Raw genomic sequence first — 17909 nt, 5'->3', positions numbered from 1 at the left:
TATCACATAGAAATGAGAGAGAGGGAGTTTTATGTGTGCTAGGCCCACCTTGCTTAGGTAAAACTCTGTCGCAGGCAGGATGCGGTGGTGACGTTGTAGAGGAGTGGTTAGCTGAGGAAATACTTTGGATTCTGAAATCGAGTTCCTGGTAAAATGACAGCTTAATGAGAAGGTGCCAGAGATCAAAGGCGGAAGGAGCTTGCTTAAATTAACCGTCACAACTTTGCCCTAAATCTGTAGGTGGGGAGTTGCCCTTGTGGGCGGTTTTTATCATAGGCTGTGTAAATACTGTTTCAGTTTTTCATTGTGTTGGCTGAGACTAACCTATCTTCAATTTGCATAACATTTTTTTAAAAAAGTTAAAACACTCTCATTTAACATGGTCAGATTAATCTCTACCTCCTCGCTCTTGCACAAATCTTTGAGGAGATTCCAGTTTATTGATTTAATATTTCTGGTATGTTGATGTTTTAATTCAGATGGCTGTAACCATTGTTTGTCTTTATTTTTATACCAGCAGTTTGGCTTATGAATTGCTTCTTGTTTTTACAGTGTTACCTGCCTTTGATTTTCTTCTGAGTTTTATTATTATTATTTGCATTTTTTATTTATTATTAAGGAAGCATGCTATGTTTTGAAAACAAATGCTCAATTTTTCCAAGTATTGTTCAAAGTTTTGCTATGCTTTCAACATATTTGCTACCTGAAACCTAGAGGCGCACCTTATAAAACAAATAAGCAGTCGCTAAATTTCCCTAAGCAAAGTAGCTGGCTCTTTCTGGGCCCAAGATGGTGGAAGGAGGGATCCTGGCCAGCTGAGGCTCTGCTGGGATGTTACACCCATTGCCCCATTCTTACACTCGGTGAACACATCTGGGTCTGCAACAATTACAGCAGCAATCCCTACGCCCCCCCACATGTTCATTTTGATGGTATATATTGAAAGTGGGGGACTTTTTTTTCACCTGAGGGCCACATTCCCTTCTAGAGAACCTTCTGAGGGGCCACATGCCAGTGGTGGGTGGGGCAGAGGCAAAAGTGAGCAGAGCTGCAGGTGTGAATTTTGCCTTTTGTTCAGTCAGCCGGTTTCTACTCAGGCCCTTTGTCCTCCATCCATCCAAGCAAGCAAGAGACATTCCTGTTGTTCAAGGACACATTCCAGGCAGGCAGAAACAGTCAGGGAGGGTGTGAAGCAGGGCTGGTAAGAGGCATGGCCAGAGAAGGGGGGAAGAGTCCAAGGGGCCAGATAAAGATACTTTGGGGGCCATAGTTGCTTCTGGTTCCCCATGCCTGGTATGAACAGGATTCCCGTGAGAAGGAGTGTAATGCAGGGCTTTCGCCACACAATTGGGGAACCTACCGTATTTTTTGCTCTATAAGACTCACTTTTTCCCTCCTAAAAAGGAAGGGGAAATGTCTGTGCGTCTTATGGAGTGAATGCAGGCAGCGCAGCTATCCCAGAAGCCAGAACAGCAAGAGGAATTGCTGCTTTCACTGCGCAGCGATCCCTCTTGCTGTTCTGGCTTCTGAGATTCAGAATCCCCCCCCCCTTGTTTTCCTCCTCCAAAAACTAGGTGCGTCTTGTGGTCTGGTGCATCTTATAGAGCAAAAAATACGGTACTTTTCCAGGGTTTCTGATCCTGTGGAGAGAACCCTGCAGTCATGTAAAGATGAGTGCAGAGAGGTGGCCCATGGCGGTTGGGGTGCTGCCACAACTCCCCTCTCACATTTATTGAATGTACGAAAGGGTGAATATTGGCATTCACCCTTATTGATCCATGAGGCAATAAATAATGTTGAAATATCAATCTGGCGAGGAAATAATTGTATGTAAAACTTCTAAGAATTCAAATTCCATCTGAATGTGGAAACAGAGTGTTCCAGAAGTTTCCCCACAAACCTTGTTCTAACTCTACTTAATAGACAAGATATTAATAATGAGCGCCATGACAGAAGTTTATGTCAAGTCAAGCCAAGAATTCACTCTCCCTCGCTCTGCTTTGACAACCATAGCAACAAATAGCCGTTTGCACTAACAGTGTGTAAGAGCATGTCTAAGATGTCTCTGTCAGGAATGGATATATAATGCTTTTTTTTGCTACTGACCTGTGGAAATGTTGCAGGTTAAGAAGACAGGACAATTAGTCATATATAGCTCTCCAAAGAGACATCTTCATTCATTTATACAGTTCAGCTGCAGGGCTAGTTCTTGGAATCTAAATGAATTGGTGCGACAATGGACTTCTGTATGAAACGAGGTCAGGCCTGGAGCGATTGAAAGGGAGCCCCTCTGCCTAGTCCTGCCAGTGACGGAGAAACGTCCACAGAAGGCAATCATTTTTGGAGAGCTTTCAGATAAATGCTCATCCAAAATCTGATGGCTGAATTGCACCTTTTAAATATCTCAGGATGTGTGCCGACAGCAAATTCTGTAAATTAATCACATGCTGTGTGAAGATGGCTGCCCTGAATCTCATGCCATTCAGCTTCTTTGGATGACCTCGAGTTGTAGTGTAATGAGAGAGAAGAAGAATAAATTCTCTCCACCATAGCTGTCAACTTTTCCCTTTTCTTGCAAGGAATCCTATTCGGAATAAGAGAACTTCCCTTAAAAAAAGGAAAATGTTGACAGCTATGCTCTCCACCCAAAGCATGCATAAATTCTATAAACCTCTTTCATGGCGCATCGTTACTTAGCATCCTTTTTAGAAACTAACACCAGCACTGCAAACATTTTAGTCTTTCCTGTAGTCCTACTGTTGACACTGAATTTTAAGGTTACAGTGACCCTGGGGAGGATATTCTAGTATCAGTTACTCCCGTCTTGTTCTTGGTTCATGAATGTTTTAAGATGGCTGCTGCAGCTGCTTCGACTTTTTGCAACAATATTGTGAGAGTCCTGTCCTTATGGTAGAAAACAGGATTCTGCATATTATTATTTTTTAAAAGAGCTTAATAGGAAAAATATCCTGATGCAGGGATAATGTTTTGGACGTGGTCCATAGAAATATGGGTTTAAATCCTCACCCTCTTGCTGGATGATGTTGGGACAGTCACCTTCTCTTGGTCTAAACTCAAGCAGTGATAGAGCCATATGACTCTCTCAGGGCAGGGAGTTCCTTAGGCAGAGGGTGCCAGCCCAGAAAAGGCTTCCTGGCTCATTGTCACCCTGTTAATACCTGAAGGGATAGAAAGAAAGGGTATCTGTGGTTGATCTCAATTTATCTCAGTGTTTTCATAGATAAATAAAATGTCACTTGCAGTGGTGCTTAGAATGGAGTGAGACATTTTGTGTGTCTGTGTGAGAGAATGGGGAGGGGGCAGCAGTCCCACATGTCAGATGAACATAATCTCAAAATCCTCTGCTTTCATTTAACCAAAGTTTCTAGCGTTTGTAGATCCAGAGATGTGAAGCACAATGTTCTCATTTTGCTGTGGGAACATAGCTTCCTCTGCCGTTCAGTGTTTTATCCCCACCCCACTCCCAGAGGCAGGGGGATTCTGAAGATGCTTTAATGACCGGTTAGGTAAAAATCTGCCCTGATGAACATGGCTCGGGTGGTCATTCTGTCTCGGTGGGGGATGCACCACATGAGACCAGCTTGAAAGATTATTTTTGGCACAAAGATCTTTGTTAGAAATGTTTCCTGAATTGCGGCCACAAATCTTGTCACCAGGTGTGTGGTTTTGAGACTAGTAGAGGTTTTTTGTTTTTTTTAAAAAAAGAGATGTTCTGGTGTTGTTCAGCAGTAGAATACAGAAGGAGACCTGCTGGGTCAGACGTAAAGGCTCATCTAGAGCCCAGCATCCCATTTTCTACTGTGGCCAAGCAGGACATGAGCTCAGGAGCCCTTGCCTGCCTTTCCCCCGCAAAAGGCCTTAGGCTGGGGGTGGCACTCGGCCATTTTGACTAGCCCCCAGGAGTAGATGCCAGCTTTCATTCTTGTAAATGCAAATGTTTTCATATAGACTGCAACCCTTTGAGAGTCAAGGCATCTCCTTGATTCTGTGTCCATGTATACTTTGAGCATTACAGTTTTCTCTGCAAGCATGAAGCCTAGAAAGCTATTTTTTAAAAAAATAGAGGGAAGAGTTACATTTATTCTGCTCTGAGGTATTTTCCCTGGATGTAATTTACCGGAATAAGATTTTTTAAAGTCCTATGTTAACTTTTGCAGTGCGAAGAATTATTTTTGTGTGTCGTGTATCCTGCCCTTTCCCCCAGGGAGATATAACCAATGTATGTGGGAATATCTCATTTTATTTTTCTTGCAGCAACCCTGTGGGATTAATTTAGAAGGAGAGTGAGTGGCTCTAACGTCACTTAAATCAAGATTTGTGATGGAGCTAAGATTTGAATTTGGGTCCAAGCCCAACATGCTAACCATTATGACAGAATGGCAAATATGCTTGGGTGTATTTTTTCTTCTAATTCAGAAATGGGAATATTTTGAGCACAGGACCATTGAATTCATGCTTAACTATTCTGAATGGTGCTGCCTCCCCCCACCCCAAGCCTTATCAAAAAGCTCCATCTGTTCTTGTATTTCCTTGGGTTAAATTCACAAACATACCTGCTGCCTGATTTTCCAGTTCAGCCAGGATAAGTATTTCAATTCAAAATTCACACATCGAAACATTGACATGAGAAACTAAGATTCGTACAGTGTGAGAGTGAAGAGCAGAAATTAGTGTGCATGGGTGTTCTCTTTCATCAGCGGGCTGCAGTTGAAAGGCAATTTGCCATCCAAGAGCTGGAGAAGGACCTTTTTGTCTCCAGATCTTGCTCAGGGGCTCACAGAAGCACAATAAGTGGCTGCCTAGTGCTGGAAACAGGATGTTGGGGAGTGTGGTGTGATCATCAAGCTCAGTGGGCTTCACACTCTCTTTTGGGGAACTCGGGGGTTCCTCAGAACATTCTTGGGCATACCTCAGATAGATAGATAGATAGATAGATAGATAGATAGATAGATAGATAGATAGAACAGCAGATAAGCCTCACTGGAAGATTGGTCATCCCTACCTGTCTAGTTGTGACAGTATCGCCATAAAATTCATTTCTGATGTTGTTGGACTACCTCTTCCATCATCCTTGCATATTGGCTATCCTGGCTGGAGCTGACAGGGATTGGAGTCAAGAAACACCTTACGTTTCCCACCCCTGATTTATTGGGGTGGCTTACTGACAATTTTGATATATTCAGTGCTTTTTGTGGTAAAAAATGAGCTCCCGGTACTTATATATTGATAAGAGGCTTGTGTACTAGCACAAAATGGCTGCCATGCGCAGCTGGTGAAAGGTGCCAGGACTCTGTACCAGTGAGTACTGTCACCAAAAAGCCATTTATGCATTTTATTTTAAATGTAGGAATCCTGTGGGATTGTGCACTTAGTCATAGTGTTATTGTCATTGTTACTAGTTGATAATTAGATTCCATATAACTTATCATTGTATTTGCTAGAAATGTAAACATCAGGGCTATTCTTAATACTGGCTTTCTCTCCCCTTCCCAGGCTATGAGCATCAGCAAAGCAATCAACACTCTGGAAGCACCAGTCAAAGAGAAACATGCCCGCAGTATCCTTTTTTCCGACCACGTCACTTGTTCGCTTGGCTTCCTTAAGTTAAATTTGTTATTAGTGCTATTTAATAATAACACTAATTTAATAAAGTATTAAATTTCGTAAAGTACACTTAAGTACAAATTTATTAAAGTAGGCATTTAATAAAGTACACATTCAGTAACGAATATACTATCTGGTGGTTTACAGAGTAACTTCCCAAAATGACAGACCAGTGTCTCATTTCCTCCTCTTCCTCTGTAATATGTAATGCCTCATGTTCTGGGTGCCATTTGCTGTGAGTTTTTTCCACTTACATATCAGAAGATGAGGTAAACCAAAGAGTGTATCACAAGAGGAAAACTCAGCAATGCTAAAAATCAAATCCATAAAAACTGTTGAAAACAAACATATTTCTATCAAATTTTGGTGAATACAGAATACAGGATTACTTATGATGTTCTTTATTTAGAAGACAATCCTTCATTGATTTGGTGATGTTCAGAGCAGTGACTCAAAAGCTGTGGTAGAAATTAAGATAAATATTACATATTTATTACATTTATACCCTGCCTTTCCTTCAACACTTAAATGTTTCTAAGTGCTTCTGGGGCTGTTTTTCCATTGTTGGTGATGGGAAAATCTCTTAGGAGGCTGGCCATGTTTCGTTGTCCTTCCTCCCTGCCCCCTTAAACACCTTGAATTTCAAACTGCCCTTGACTCCTATGAAGGAATTATTCTGGGGACTCATCATGAGAAAGGAGCATTTACTTTTTGGTCATACGCAATTGGTCTCCCTTTGCCCAGCAGCGCCATCCTCAGCTGGAAGTTTTGCCACGTTCTCCACAAAGTCCTCCGCGATGGGCATCCAAATGTAAGTTTGCTGGCCTCCTTCCATGCAACCAGTGTGAAAAAGACCTTTGACGGAAGAGAAGAGGCAATATACTTTCAACTGTACACGTAGCTGACATTCTAGGTGGGACAGTGTGTACACTGTGATTGAGAAAACAACAGAAACTATGTCCAGAAATTATTCACCCCAATAGCTTGATGGTGTGACAAGAAAAGCTGGATTTTGCAACCTCTGTCAATTATTATGACCTGTCACTGCCCTTAAGCTTGTTAAGTGTATATGTTGAGATCAGCCCTCCAGATGTCCAAACAAGATTCCACATGAGGTGGGTGCTTTTAGGAACCATGTTCAGATTCAGCCAGACCAATGCATAATACAGTGGGTGTTTATCCTTCAAGCTTGAAGTATATAAGTCCATAAAGGCTCGCAAAATCCTCTTTTCTGCTGTTAGTCCCTGTACTATGGGAATATAATTTAAAAGTACATGCATCTGCAAATATCAAGAATGTTGCCAGCACTAAATTGATACAGACAACAACTTCAGATGCTGAAGACTAGATCATTGGAGAAGTCCATATCATGTGCCTCAATTAGACCTTTTCTGCATTATACCTCCAACATCTATCTGTATGAGGTGTTGCCTTCTTACAAAGGCCTTGTAGAGTTTTGTATACATGAAACATTAATTTTTGCTGGGTCAATCTCAGTTTCAAACCTAAAGAAACATTCTTTGTGGTCCCTAAAGCAGTTTTCCATCCTCTGGGTTGTATGATACAGTCTAATTCCTGTTCCACATCTCTCTAACCCTATCGGTTGCCTGTAGGTATTAGGCAGGTGCCTTTGCTGTAGTGTTTCCAATGCCTGCTAAAACCTTTTTGCTTTTGTTTAGTGTACTCAGACATATAATTTCATCATGTACATTCATTTTCAAAATCTGTTTATTTTTACCTGTATTTTGATAATGTTATTTAATCTACTGTTTTTAAAGTCTGTTTTGCTATTTTTAATGAATATTCTATTTCATGTAAACTGCTTAGATTTTTTTTATTAAGTGTTATATAAATCTTGTAAAAAATAAAAATAAATTAATTAAGCCTGGTTGACCTTTTATAGAAGAATAGACAGGGACCCTTTGGAAAACAGGTCCTGAATTTCTGATGTGGCCAATTTTCTTGTGCTCCTAAGTTTTCTTCACACACTGTCTTCTCTAGGTTCTTCAAGATTGTCAGCGATATCGAAGTAACATCCGAGAAACTGGAGACCTCTGGGTGAGTTCCAGAAATGTGCTTCCAGCTGGATGCTCCAACTTTGAATTTTATACTGGATTGAGAACACTTTCTTCAAATGTTGTCCTGGATATAGAACAAAGATCCCTGGTCAGCAACTATGCCTGGTCTGCCCTGTTGGGGGTTATTTTGAACTGGAAGTGTGGAATTGGCGGGGGGGCGGGGCGGCGGCACAAGGCTACCTTCCGTCTTTCTCCGAAGACCAGGTGCTGCTGATCTATAGTCTTATCGTGGCTTTTAAAGTTTCCAAGGGGAGCGGGGTAAATGTCATTTCCCCAGAGACAGATTTTGTTTTGAGGCTATCAATTGCTGATCTAAGCCAGTGGAGTTAGAGAGCCAATGTGGTGTATTGCTTAGATTGCTAGATTAGAACTTGGGAGACCAGGGTTCAAAGTTGTCACACAGCAACAAAGCTCCCTGGGTCACCTTTGGCCAGGCACCATCTTTCAGCTTCACTTCAAGGTTGTTGTTGGGTGGGGAGAACTGTGTACAGCAACCCTGAGCTCCTTGGAGAAAAGGTGGGATATAAATGTAAAAATAAACAAATAAACCTGACTCCCCCCCCCCATCCCTTTTAATGAAACGTTTATTTTTCCTTGTTAGGGCCACCTACATGATCGATACGGCCAGCTCGTAAACATTTATACCAAACTTTTGCTCACCAAAATTTCCTTCCATCTAAAGGTAACTTCTGTTTATGCAGCTCCTGCACACCTTATCTTCTCAGCATTTTTTTCTGTAGGGTTGCTACTCTCCAGTTTGTGGGAAGGGGCTCATCTAGTTTCAACCCCAAGAGCTGCATCCCAGCAAGGGCCTTATGGGAGTTCCCTCCCACTGCCTGTTTCTCCCTCCTGTCAAGCAGGAAAGATTATTGTAGCTGTCTGCAGTGGACCTCCACAAGGAAATTAGTCTGACTTACGAGGGTTGAAAGGCATGCCGACCTGCTTAAACTGTGGTTGTCTCCCAGCTGGGATTCTGCTTAGGGTCCCTCCAGACTGGTGTTTCATTGTGGACGTACTCGGCAAACATGCTATTGACAGAATAATAGTGCATTAGTAGTAGATTTATTTTGCTTTGTTAGTAGTTCTGTGATGATTCCCCAATGCTACCACATTATTGCTGTTCAGAGGGGCTGTAAGCACAACTTTTGTAGGAAATTACAGGATATGTACTTCTTTAGAGATGAAGCATCTTTTCTTCAGATGCAGCTTGAATGCTCAATAAAAAGGATGTCTGGAGGGGCTCTAAGCTGTGTTGGGTTAGGTAACTAGTACTGAAAATCTGGTAAACTTGAGATTCTGCCTAGCTCAGCTCAGCATTCCACTTACCATTTCTAGCCATTGCCCTGCCAGATGGCACCTTAGCCTTGGCCTCCACCCCATTACCTTTCTGGAGAGAAGCAGTGTTTTCAATGTTTTGGCTGAATCACATTGTTTAGTTCATGTTACAGGTAACTACATAATACTCATTCCACAGTTGTAAGAAAATATTTTAGTAAGACTGCACCTACACTTTGGAACTCCCTGCCTCTTGACATCAGGCAGGTGCCTTTGCTGTATTCTTTTCACTATTCTTTTTGTTTAGGAACCCTATCCTACTCCTATCCAGACATGTAGATGTCAACATGCTTTAATCAATTTTAATGTTAATTAATTTTAAATGTTAAATGTTCTTAATTGATTTTAACATCTTTTTATTGAAAATTTAAATATTTATTATAAACTGCATAGATGTTTTACTACAATCAAGTAGTATATAATTTTTTAAAATTTAATATGCAGCCCTGAACTGTCCACTCTTACAACCACATCCTATCGTAAGATATTTTTCTGGGCATGAGAATTAACCTAATGTGTGAATGCACTGGGGACATGTGGGCAAAACAAGGAAAGCTGCCTTATACTAAGGGTTTATCTACACTTACCTTTCCTCTGTGCGTTTTAAAGCCCTGTGTCTGAGTGCCTTTTTTGTTTACTCTGGAGGTTTCCCCGCAGTAACCTGCTCTTTAAAGCTGAATTGAAGCAAATGGCAATCTGGGGAAAACTTGAATTGCCGTTTGTTGCACCTCAGCTTTAAAGAGTGGGCTTTTGAAGGGAAAGCTCCGGGAAAAGAGAAAAGGGTGCTCAGACACGGAGCTTTAAGGCACAGACCGTGCCTGGAAAGAACAGGATAAAAGAGAAGTGTGTGAGTCATACCGTTTGGTTCATCTAGCACAGTATTGTTTACAGCGACTGGCTGTGGCTCTTGAAGGTTTCAGAGAGGGTACTCTTCCAGTCCTATCTGGAGATGCCAGGGATTGAACCTGGGACTTTCTGCAAGCAAGGCAGGTGCTCTCCCACTCTTTCTGTGTCTCTTTGTCTCTCTTTGGGTTTGGTTATGGCAAGGCAGCCATCTCCTAGTGAATGAATGCCAATTCTTATTTTTTCTCCTCCAAAGCACCCCGAATTCCCCCCAGGCCTGGAAGTGACTGACGAAGTGCTAGAAAAGGCTGCAGGAACAGATGTGAATAACATGTAAGTTTCCCCTGCCCACCCAGTCCCCCACCTTTCTGGTTACTTGACATCTTCCACAAAGCATAATGGCTGCCTTTGTTCCCTGGGTACAAGTGGAGTGTCCCAAGTGTGAAATGTACCTCATTAAAGATGCTTTGGATAGGAGCCCAAGTAGCTCCTTGGCTGCCTAGTTCTGATATTAACTGATCCTGCCAGATCAGTGTTGCCTAAACTTCCGAAACCTAGATTACAATTTTGTGTTGTTCTCATTCTTCTGGATTAAAACTAGAGGCACAGTTTTGCTCTTGCACTCAACAAGATCTGTCTGTGTTCTCAGTCAGCTCCCGGAATGTTGAGCAAGCCTCTTTCTTGCAGCTGTGGGACAGCCCAGTTAATATTATCTCTTGGCATTTCACACTCCCCTTTAGTCTAGGTTCCCAGGAATGGGACCGTGTTTTCTTGGCCATGGGATGCTTCAGAGATTCCCCCATGCCTACCAGCTGAAATGTAGGCAACATCCAGGAATCACTCTGGGTTGATTCAGATGTAATGCCAAACCATGGCTTGCTCTATCCATTGTGTAGACTCCAAGCTGTGACTTTGTGTCTTCCCCAATGCACAGGCAAACCATGGATTGTGAGGTTTGTGTGTCTCAGCCATGCTGGCTAGGGCTGATGGGAGTCCATCATCACCTGGAGGAGACAAAAGTTTTAAAAAAACACGGTATACCATTTCTGAAAAGGCAGGCTGATGGCAGGATATTTTGACAGTCGATGGTCCTTGTTTTATGTCTCTCATTTAAAAAAATACTTTTTTTTTGTAGCTTTCAGCTCACAGTTGAGATGTTTGATTACATGGATTGTGAACTCAAACTGGCAGAATCAGGTAAGCTGACTTCAGTTCCTTCCTTTGTTTCCAACTTTCTTTCTCTTTTTTTGCTCATAAAATTGCGTGTGCTCCAGGATTGTCAACAGTGCCCCCACTCAAAAGTTCTGGTTTACTCCTATGATTGTAACAGCAGCAGCTGCAGAAAGTGAAAATCAGAGCTTTCCACAACACAGGCATAGGCGTTATTTGTGGATCAAACGGGTGCTAAAAGTACAGGAGCAAGACAGACTAGTAGTTCTTTTTTTTGATAGGTTGGCAGCCCTTAGCATATTTTAGTGTATGTTAGTGTAATTCCAGAGTTACATATTCTTCACAAAGACAGTCTGAATTCAGCAACCTGTGTAAATTACACATGCTTTTGGAACCCTCCGTCTCCTACAAAACCCCTCAGACGTCTTTCTTTGTCAGTTTCGCTTCAATTCTCCAATAAACAGAGGCAGAGCGCTGGTCTCTGCCCCACCTTGGCTTTGCTGGTTTGTAGCTACCAGCCAACAAATGTGTTAATACTCCTTTAGAAATTTATTATTACTATTATTATCTATCACTCAAAGTACAACTCAGGACTTACCCACGCTAACTTTTTGCTTTGCTCTTTCTAGATAGAGGTCTGCACTTTAGCGCTTTGTGTCCAAGTGTGTGTGTGTTCTTTTTGCCCTAAGCTTTTACAACAAAAACACTCTCTTTGAAGCTGAATTGGAGCAAATGTCAATTCAGGTTTTCCACAGCTTAACGTTGGCTCCAATTGAGCTTTAAAAAGTGGATTTTCATAGGGAAAGCTCTGAAGCAAAAAAAAAAAAAAAAAAAAGTGCTTGGACATGGAGTATTAAATAATGAACCATGCCTGGAAAGAGCAAAGATAAGAGTGGATGTGTCCTCTGTTGGCCCAGAACATACAGTATTTATGTTCAGAAACTACTCTCAGGTTTAAGCTCCTCCTAGCCATCAGGGCGCATTATTTCTAGCTATTTGCTGTGATAATGCTAGGCAGAAGCCTCTCTTCCGCAGGAACCAAGGCAATGACGTTCTCATGCCAGACTTCCACATGTGGCATTTCTGAGCACAGAGCTTCTCTTGGCACAGATCATTGAATGAGCCTTACCTTGGGGTGTTGCAAGTCATGACTGTGCTGCTCTCAGTCGTTTGAATGACCTGGTGTTCTTTCTGTTGCCAGGCAAGGCTGTGTGTGCTCCTAGTTAATGATAAAGCTTTCATAATCTGAGAATATTGTGCTTGGTCCTGCCCAGCAGCAACCTGAGTAAACAAAGGTGATAGGAGCTGAAGCTGCCAGTTCAGTCACGGGGAAATCACAGTCCTCCGGTGCACACTGGTTCCTTTAACAGGCCAGTTGTCCTATGCCTTTTATAACCTCAGATGTTAACATTTTCAGAATCTAGGAATCTCCCTTCTGGATTCCAAACAAAAGCCCCCATAGATTTTCCTCCCCATCTGCCAAATAAAGTGGTGACTGGTGCTCTTTGGGACTGATGGAGCAGGAGGAACCAGAGCCAATCACAGGCAGAGCCAACAAATTCTAGTTTGTTCCCCACCCTCCTCCCTGCCAAGTTCTACATGGGCAATACGAGACTAAAGAGGAAGCTGATATTATCAAGGTCACCCCCTGAGCCGCTTGCAACTAAGAAGGCAGGCAGGTGAGCACTGACTAAGTGCAGATTGATGTTGATAGGGCTCCGTTTGCCATAACAGACCAGCCTCCACTGGCCAAATACGTTATCCAACCTTGCTGCAGGGTGTGAAGGAGGATGCCAACTGCTGTGTTTTGTCCCTGGCATCTGGCGTTTGGAGGCATGCGGCCCCAGAACAAGGAAGGTTATTTATTTAGAAGATTTACATCTCTGTTTTTCTAGACTTGGTTACAGCAGTTGTGGAAGCATGCACCATTTTATATAAGCTGCAAAGTTCAGTTAAGCTTCCCATTTGATTTTTATGTATTATGCACATAAGCATGTGTGTGTGTCATTGGTTTTATTTAAATATGCACAGGCACACACATACAGAGGTCTATATACTGCCAACTTGTTTGCTGTGCTGTTTAGTTGTGTTTAGGACTAATTGATTGGAGATATAGAATATGTATATGCACACACACAAACTTAGAAGCAGTCAAACAGCAGATGAAGAGATCCTGTTTCCTGTAAGTACATTGTCAAACACTAAGTAATAATATATGAAAAACAAATGATCAAACAGAGAGAGAGAGAGAATGCTGTTTAATTAAATGTTTCAGCTGAGGAAGGTCGAAACCATCTAAATAGTATTTTAAATCTCTATTTTAATTTATAAACCTACATATAAATAAGCGTGCACACATACAATTCTATGATTCTATGAACATGCACACAGATACTGGGGTATCCAGAGACCTTCCAGTAATCCTCCAGCAGCAGCAGCAGCAGCAGCAGCAGCAGCAGCAGCAGCAGCTGTATTTGTTATTATTAAAGGCACCACCTCAGTCTTAGCTTTCCATCCATAGAGGATACTCAAGGCAATAAAATGCAATAAAAACAGGCCTCAAATCAGTATTTGAAATTTCCTTTCCTCTGTTCAGTTTTCAGACAGCTCAACACCTCCATGGCTGTCTCCCAGATGTCAGCAGTTCAGTGCCGGCTGGCTCCCCTCATTCAAGTGATCCAAGACTGCAGCCACCTCTACCATTACACTGTGAAGCTGATGTTCAAGCTCCATTCCTGTAAGTCGCTCTTGTGGGGTGTGGAAGCATACCATGGTTCAGGTGCAGTTCTGGGACATTTGGGGAACGGTCCATGGCTCAGTTGTTAGGGCAGATGAATTGCATGTAGGTTTGTTCTCTCTGGTTCTGTCTCTGGTGTCTCCCAGTTAAAGAAAGAATCTCAGGTGATGGGAAAGAGGCTGACCAGAAATTCATCAGCCAGTTAGAGACGGTGTCAGTCTACCAGAAGATGTTGCCACTGCTCTTAAGGTGGCCATACTTGAACAAGGAAACTGCTAAACCACAATTTGTAAAGAAGTTAAACTCTTATTCACTTGTGGCTGAGTAGAGACAGTGGTTTCGTTTCCCATTCCAGATGTTAATTTACTCCCCGTTGTCAGTTCGATTGTTTCATCACTTGTCACTGCATTCTACCTCTCATTGAATTCTTACTCTCTGTACTTTTTGTATTTAATTTTTCTCTGACCTTACCTCCTTACGACCCTCCTCATCCCTTATCACTGTCTGTGTGCATGTGTGAATGCAACCAAGGATTACACTTCATGCATTTGATGAGATGGACTCTAATTCATGAAAGCATATGGTGTAATAAAATATTTTAGTTCTCTTGGTTGATTTTTTCCAGTCATAGTGGACGATTCTGGATGAACAAAGAGTCTGAGCTGGTATAAGGCAGCTTCTTGGGCTCACAAGTTCAAGTTGTTTTTGCACTCTGATCAGGGAAGTTTTGGAGGACTTCAGATGTCCCGCGAAGGTTTCTCAATAAAAAGAGGAGTCACTGAGCTGTGGCCCTTCCCCACAGCAGGGGTTGGGCAGAAAGCTGATTGGGGTCTGCTAGAAAATCACCAGATGGATTGCAGTAGATAAGTACTCATCATCATCATCATAATTATTAAATTTCTATACTGCCCTCCACCTAAAAATCATATGGAAGTTTACAATATAAAACCACAAAAATAGATACTGCAATAATAAACAGAAACACTAACACCTCCCACACACACAGTTTAAAAGGCCATAGGGTTTCTGACTCCCTGGTCCGCATAGCTTATCTCACCTCCTGTCACTGCAGCTTACTGAGAGGGAAAGGTTGACATGGTGCAAACACACTGTTGGGAGCACTGGATTGGCTTCAACAGTGCATTTGCACCATGCTGACCTTTCCCCTGCAGTGATGCTGTCTGGTAAGCCTTACCAACTGCTGCTGCTCCCAGTAGTTTACATAGGGAGTGAGTCAGACCATGGGCCCATCCAGTTCAGTATTGTCAATATTGACCAGCAGTGGCTCTCCAGGATTTAAGGCACTGAGTCTTTCCCAGCTCTGCCTCAAGGTGCTGAGTACTGAACCGAGGATGCAAAGCGGATGTTGTACCACTAACTGCTGAGCTCTGGCCCTTCCCCAAAGCATTGGAAAAATCAGAAGAAGCAGACTCTAAATGCTTGAAGGAAAACTGATTTCTTTATTTAAATCTTCTTTTAAGCACCTGGATATTATTCCTCTGCTTTCCCCACCTCTGTCCGTGTTTTCTGGGTTTTTCTGGTTGGTTTTTAACAATAGCAAGAATAACAACAAAAAGGCTTCCCGCCCATTCTAAATTAGGCTGATAAAATTAAAATAGCTGGGGTGCTGGGGTGGGAGAATCAGGTGTGTGGAAGGGTCAGCTGTCAGCTCACTATTGAAAACTAGTCCCTGAGCTGAACATCTATCTGCTCTGAGCATCATGGTCTTTAATTTTAAGTGTTCTGAGGATGGACCAGTCAGTCAGTTCCTCATTTTTACAGGCTTAAGCTCTGTTTCCTCCCTTTCCACATCAGTTTGCTTGGATTATTTAAAAATGAATTTAATGAAAATTTATCATTTTAGTGTGCACTTCTCCAGATATACACATTTTAATACAATTTTACCTAATACACTCATTTTTGCAGTGTTTTCCTCTAATATTCTGCACTTTATTCTGCAACATATGCTTGGCTGGAGAACAGCTTTGCTGTGTCCTCCGCAAAGTATGAGGATGAGAGAGTGACTATGTGGGAAATGGGTTTTTTGGGTGGGACAGCTATGGTGAGATTTGAACTCAAGATTTCACAGTTCACAGCATAGCAGCTGTGCCATACTAGCAGCTCAAGGGTTTTAGCCTTTGGTTACCTCTTATCCTTTTAGGCTCTTCTGCCAAACAAATGGGCTCTGAAAGGAGTTTATGGATAGTATTCTTCTAAAAAAGCAAAGCCATAAATAACAGTCGAAATCAATAAACCATACAGTCCAGACTTTCCCAACCTCGTGCCCTCCAGATGTTGGTAAATTCCAGCTCCCATCATCTCTGACTCCACTGGTTGAACTGGTGGGAACTGGATTCCAACAAAATGGTGGTTAAGATACAGACTGCCCTTTAAGGCTATGTAGAGCCTGTTATTTGTATTCCACAATGAGAAAGAATTTACTTGAAAGGTGGGTAATAATAATATCTGTCTTGCTGATGTATGTGAGAGAAATCCCTGCTGATATTTATCTTCTCTTCCCCTTCTTGATCTCTCTACACTAGCTTCCTTCTTTACAGTGGCCTTTCTATCTTTCTTCTTTTTAATTTTAAAAAGGGATTCCCAAGGGGGGAAACCAGCATTCACAGGTTTTCATTCCACCTTCCGTTAGGGAGCTTAAGTATATCCTGCTGTTGGCTTTTCTGAAACCAGGATTCAGTTCCCAGAAGGACAGGACTAACCTTTAAATATGTCATAAGTTTTGCACAAGACTTATGCTAAGGAAAGCCGGAGGATTTTTAAGCATATTTGTGTACAGTTGGCCAGATTTGCATTAATTTTGTTGAAGCCATAGAGAGAGAGGGCGTGCAAGGGAGAAACTGAAGCCTGGAAAGACCTGCTTATTTTGATTGTGAACAATGTGCTTCCTTAAGAGTTCCAACAGCCAGGCATTAAATCAGCCATATTATTTATTTCATAAAATTTATACATTGCTTGATTGTTTAAAAATACTCTCAAAGCATTTTAGAAAACATAAAAGAGTAAAGGCAATAAAAGATTTGCAGCCAGAAGCCACATTCCTTTCTGGGAATCATAGAATCCAACTCACTGGATGTGTTTAAAGATGAAAACAGAAGGACCAAAGCTTAGTAGTATTGCTTGCTTTGCATGCAAAAGATCCCAGATTCAATCCCTGGTATCTCCAGTTAGGGTCTAAAACCATCAGTGAGCTAAATGGAGTTTTTCTTTGGAATAGCTGCCAGGCCCTCTGCTTTCGGAACCATGACTTTTCCAAAAGTGCTTCTCTTCCTCTTCTCCCAAACTTTCAAAGCCTGCAGCTCAGTGGCAGAGCATTTGCCTTGCATGCGGAGGGCTTCAGGTTCAGTCTCCAGCACATCCACGTAGAACTGGGAACATTCATTGCCCGAAACCCTGGAGAGCTGCTGCCAGTCAGTGTAGGGAGTACTGAGCTAGATAGACCAATGCCCTGACTCGGCATAAGGTCCCTACCTATGTTCCTAGCAGATTGTGAAAGAAAGCCTTGCTTGGGTGCCAGGTGTGCTTTTCTCTGGCTCAAACCCCTGTGTGTGCTTTCTTGGCAAATGGTCCATTAAAGTCTTGGACAGCCCATTCCTTTCTTTTGTCTTCCTCAGGTCTCCCGGCTGATACGCTGCAAGGGCATCGTGACCGTTTCCATGAGCAGTTCCGCAGGTAATATAATAATTAGAATTATGTTTATTTTTGTATTTAGCTTTAATCCGCCTTTTCCCCTGACAGGGCTCGAGGCAGCTTACAGCTAAAAGCATATTTTAAAAGCAGTCATTAAAAAACAAATAAATACGCATGGGACTGCACTGTAGAACATTATTTTAGAGATAGGAGAGAAAAGTAAGTTTAAAAGAAGCGTATATACACCCTTCTCTGGTGAAAACCAGGTAATGACTTGTGGCCTGCTTTTCAATCTGTGCCTGGGCTGAACTACATCACATAGGATGGAATGGAAATCTTTGTGGTTAAGCTCACCATTGAGATTTTCAGAAAACACCACCCCTACTAGTGGGCTTCTTGGACACACGGCTTCTGGTTGGCCATTGTGGAAACCACAAAGCTGGAGTAGATGGTCCCTTGCCTCATCCACCAGG

The 17909-nt window shown here is 42.2% G+C and overlaps 1 protein-coding gene and 1 long non-coding RNA gene across 2 annotated transcripts in view; one reads left to right on the top strand and one right to left on the bottom strand.

Annotated features, from left to right (window-relative positions):
* The window catches only part of HIP1R (huntingtin interacting protein 1 related), a 64599-nt gene that overhangs the window by 18917 nt on the left and 27773 nt on the right, over positions 1-17909 (top strand). The window contains exons 2-9 of the mRNA XM_083476567.1: positions 5515-5578; positions 6294-6436; positions 7627-7683; positions 8305-8385; positions 10138-10214; positions 11017-11078; positions 13648-13788; positions 17421-17478. Of these exons, the coding sequence (XP_083332693.1) occupies positions 5515-5578; positions 6294-6436; positions 7627-7683; positions 8305-8385; positions 10138-10214; positions 11017-11078; positions 13648-13788; positions 17421-17478 (683 nt within the window). The remainder of the gene's footprint in view (positions 1-5514; positions 5579-6293; positions 6437-7626; positions 7684-8304; positions 8386-10137; positions 10215-11016; positions 11079-13647; positions 13789-17420; positions 17479-17909) is intronic.
* On the bottom strand, positions 7690-13641 carry LOC310694003. Its single transcript, XR_014519470.1, has 3 exons — positions 12181-13641; positions 10691-10885; positions 7690-8207 (listed from the first exon to the last, which is right to left on the bottom strand). It is a non-coding gene; the product is annotated as an uncharacterized lncRNA (long non-coding RNA).

This window comes from Podarcis liolepis, assembly GCF_965112155.1.
Source record: "Podarcis liolepis genome assembly, chromosome: 15".
In the NCBI taxonomy this organism is placed as follows: Eukaryota; Metazoa; Chordata; class Lepidosauria; order Squamata; family Lacertidae; genus Podarcis; species Podarcis liolepis.
This window is presented reverse-complemented; position numbering and strand designations above follow the sequence as displayed.